This window comes from Castanea sativa, chromosome 9, assembly GCF_040712315.1.
Source record: "Castanea sativa cultivar Marrone di Chiusa Pesio chromosome 9, ASM4071231v1".
NCBI lineage: Eukaryota > Viridiplantae > Streptophyta > Magnoliopsida > Fagales > Fagaceae > Castanea > Castanea sativa.
Genome location: NC_134021.1, coordinates 21,441,261 through 21,443,283, shown reverse-complemented (window position 1 = coordinate 21,443,283; position 2,023 = coordinate 21,441,261). Strand labels below are relative to the sequence as shown.

General features: G+C 35.6%; 1 protein-coding gene across 1 annotated transcript; it reads left to right on the top strand.

Annotated features, from left to right (window-relative positions):
- Window positions 1-223: 223 nt before the first annotated feature.
- LOC142611019 (copper transporter 6-like) lies at window positions 224-1,178 on the top strand. The gene has a single exon (XM_075783018.1). The coding sequence runs from the start codon at window positions 407-409 to the stop codon at window positions 878-880; it is 474 nt and encodes a 157-aa protein (XP_075639133.1). The 5' UTR covers window positions 224-406; the 3' UTR covers window positions 881-1,178.
- Window positions 1,179-2,023: the final 845 nt, after the last annotated feature.

Below are 2,023 nucleotides of genomic sequence, written 5' to 3'. Positions count from 1 at the left end.
TATACTTTTTCTTCTCTCTTTTTTTAACTGATAAAGATTAAAGACCCATATTGCTTGATATAAGATTTAGAATCTCTTCACTTTCTTTCTTCCCCTTTTGTTTTATTTTGCAGAGGAAATCTGTTCACTTTGGTGCAGGAATTGCTTGGAAATGAATCATAGCACATTTGTGAAGAACCACAAACCCCTATCCCACGCGCACAACAATCACACTCATTCCCCTATCCCACCTTATTTATTGTCTTTTGTCCAAGTAACACAAACCCTGGAAAGTAACCAACACGTCCGTGTACGAAGTGCGTGAATTGTTGAAAAATTCTGTTCCCTCTTTTGTGCTCCTTAAATCTTAAACTCACAGACTCTCTCTTTGCTTACAATTTCAGTGTAAGTACAATTTCTGAAAACCATGGAAACCTCGTCGCATAACGATTTCAAACCTTACAATGCTGCCACTCGCGCTGCTCACTCGCACCACCAAGGTATCATGACCTTCTTCTGGGGCCACAATTCCGAGATCCTTTTTCCGGGTTGGCCTGGAAATGACTCTTGTATGTACGCTTTAGCCTTGGTTTTTGTCTTTGTTCTAGCTGTGCTCGTTGAGTGGCTCTCCTATGGCAACCTTGTAAAGCCTGAGACAAACAACGTCGCAGCAGGGCTGATGAAAACGGCAATCTATACGCTGCGTTCTGGGCTGGCTTACATGGTGATGCTCGCCGTGATGTCGTTTAACGGCGGCGTTTTTCTTGTCGCCGTCGCTGGACACGCCGTGGGGTATGTGATTTTCGGGAGTCGGGCTTTTAAGAAGTCCCGTGGGTCCTCTGGACCGGGTTCTGACAGGCGGGCCGGCGCCCAAACCAATCTTCCTTCAACGAAATGCTGATGAAATATCTGGGGTTTTGGGTTTGGTGTGTGTGTTTTTAAGTTTCTGAAACAAGTTTGTTTCAATAAATCGTTGGTTCAGAAAAAGAGAGTGAAAGATTATTGTGTTCTAATCTTTTTTTTTTTTCTCTTCCATTATTTTGGATAAGGCTTTTGCGATTAAATTCCCTCTTCATCTATCAAAGTTTGAAAGGACTTAGGATCATGGAATGGAAAATGTCGAGCTTAGACTCCGCTGGTTTGGTTCAACTGAAAATGTTATAATTGATACATTTATTTATTTTTAATAACTTGATGAATTCTTTTTGCTATTAACGTTACTTTCACGTAGTCTATCAAAGTTACCAAAAAGATTATGAGTTGTTTATTTGTAAACTTTCTCTAAGCTTGTCGGAAAGCAATGTGCACCTTTGGTGAGCAGCATTACTTTGTTTTTTGGGTTAATAATTTTTTTATTCAAAAAGCTGGTTCATAATTGGACTAGTTATACTTGTATATTCCCTTAAAAAATTCATAGTTTAGATGATGATAAACGAATTTGATATAAAATAAAACTATTTTCAGATTTAATTAGTTTTGCTTTTTGTTCAATCCTATTGAAATTGAACCAATTTTTTGATTTATCAAACAACCCATTTAAATTAGGGAAAAATGTGACCGTTCCTTAGGTGCTTCCCAATCAAATTTAAAATCTTTATGTTTAATAAAATAAAGAAAAAAGATGTTTTTTAAGGAAAATAAATACATACGTATTTGGAGTATCTGGAGTAATTCTTAGGTATTTCTAGACGAAAAATAGTATTTCCTCCTCTTACATTCATGATAGAGTCCACTTATTAAATTTATGGTAAGGTTCATTATGAATGTGAGAGGAAAAAACATTATTTTTCTATATTCCGAGAGTACCTAAAAACTTTCCATGTATTTGAATTTAATTGAGAGACCTAATAGGCTAATAGCCTAATACATTGCAATTAAGTAACTATACTTAACTTTGATGGTGTTTCATAAGTTTTCATTGTTTTCCCTCAAAAAAAAATAGTTTTCATTGTTTGTTCAATAAATTCCCAGTCTGGCTTCCCAATCTAGTTTCTCAAAAAAAAAAAAAAAACTTTTATTACACTTTATATTAATCTTGTAATGT

Coding starts and splice junctions, on each gene's coding strand:
- LOC142611019 (XM_075783018.1), top strand. CDS start 407: ATGGAAACCTCGTCGCATAACGATTTCAAACCTTACAATGCTGCCACT.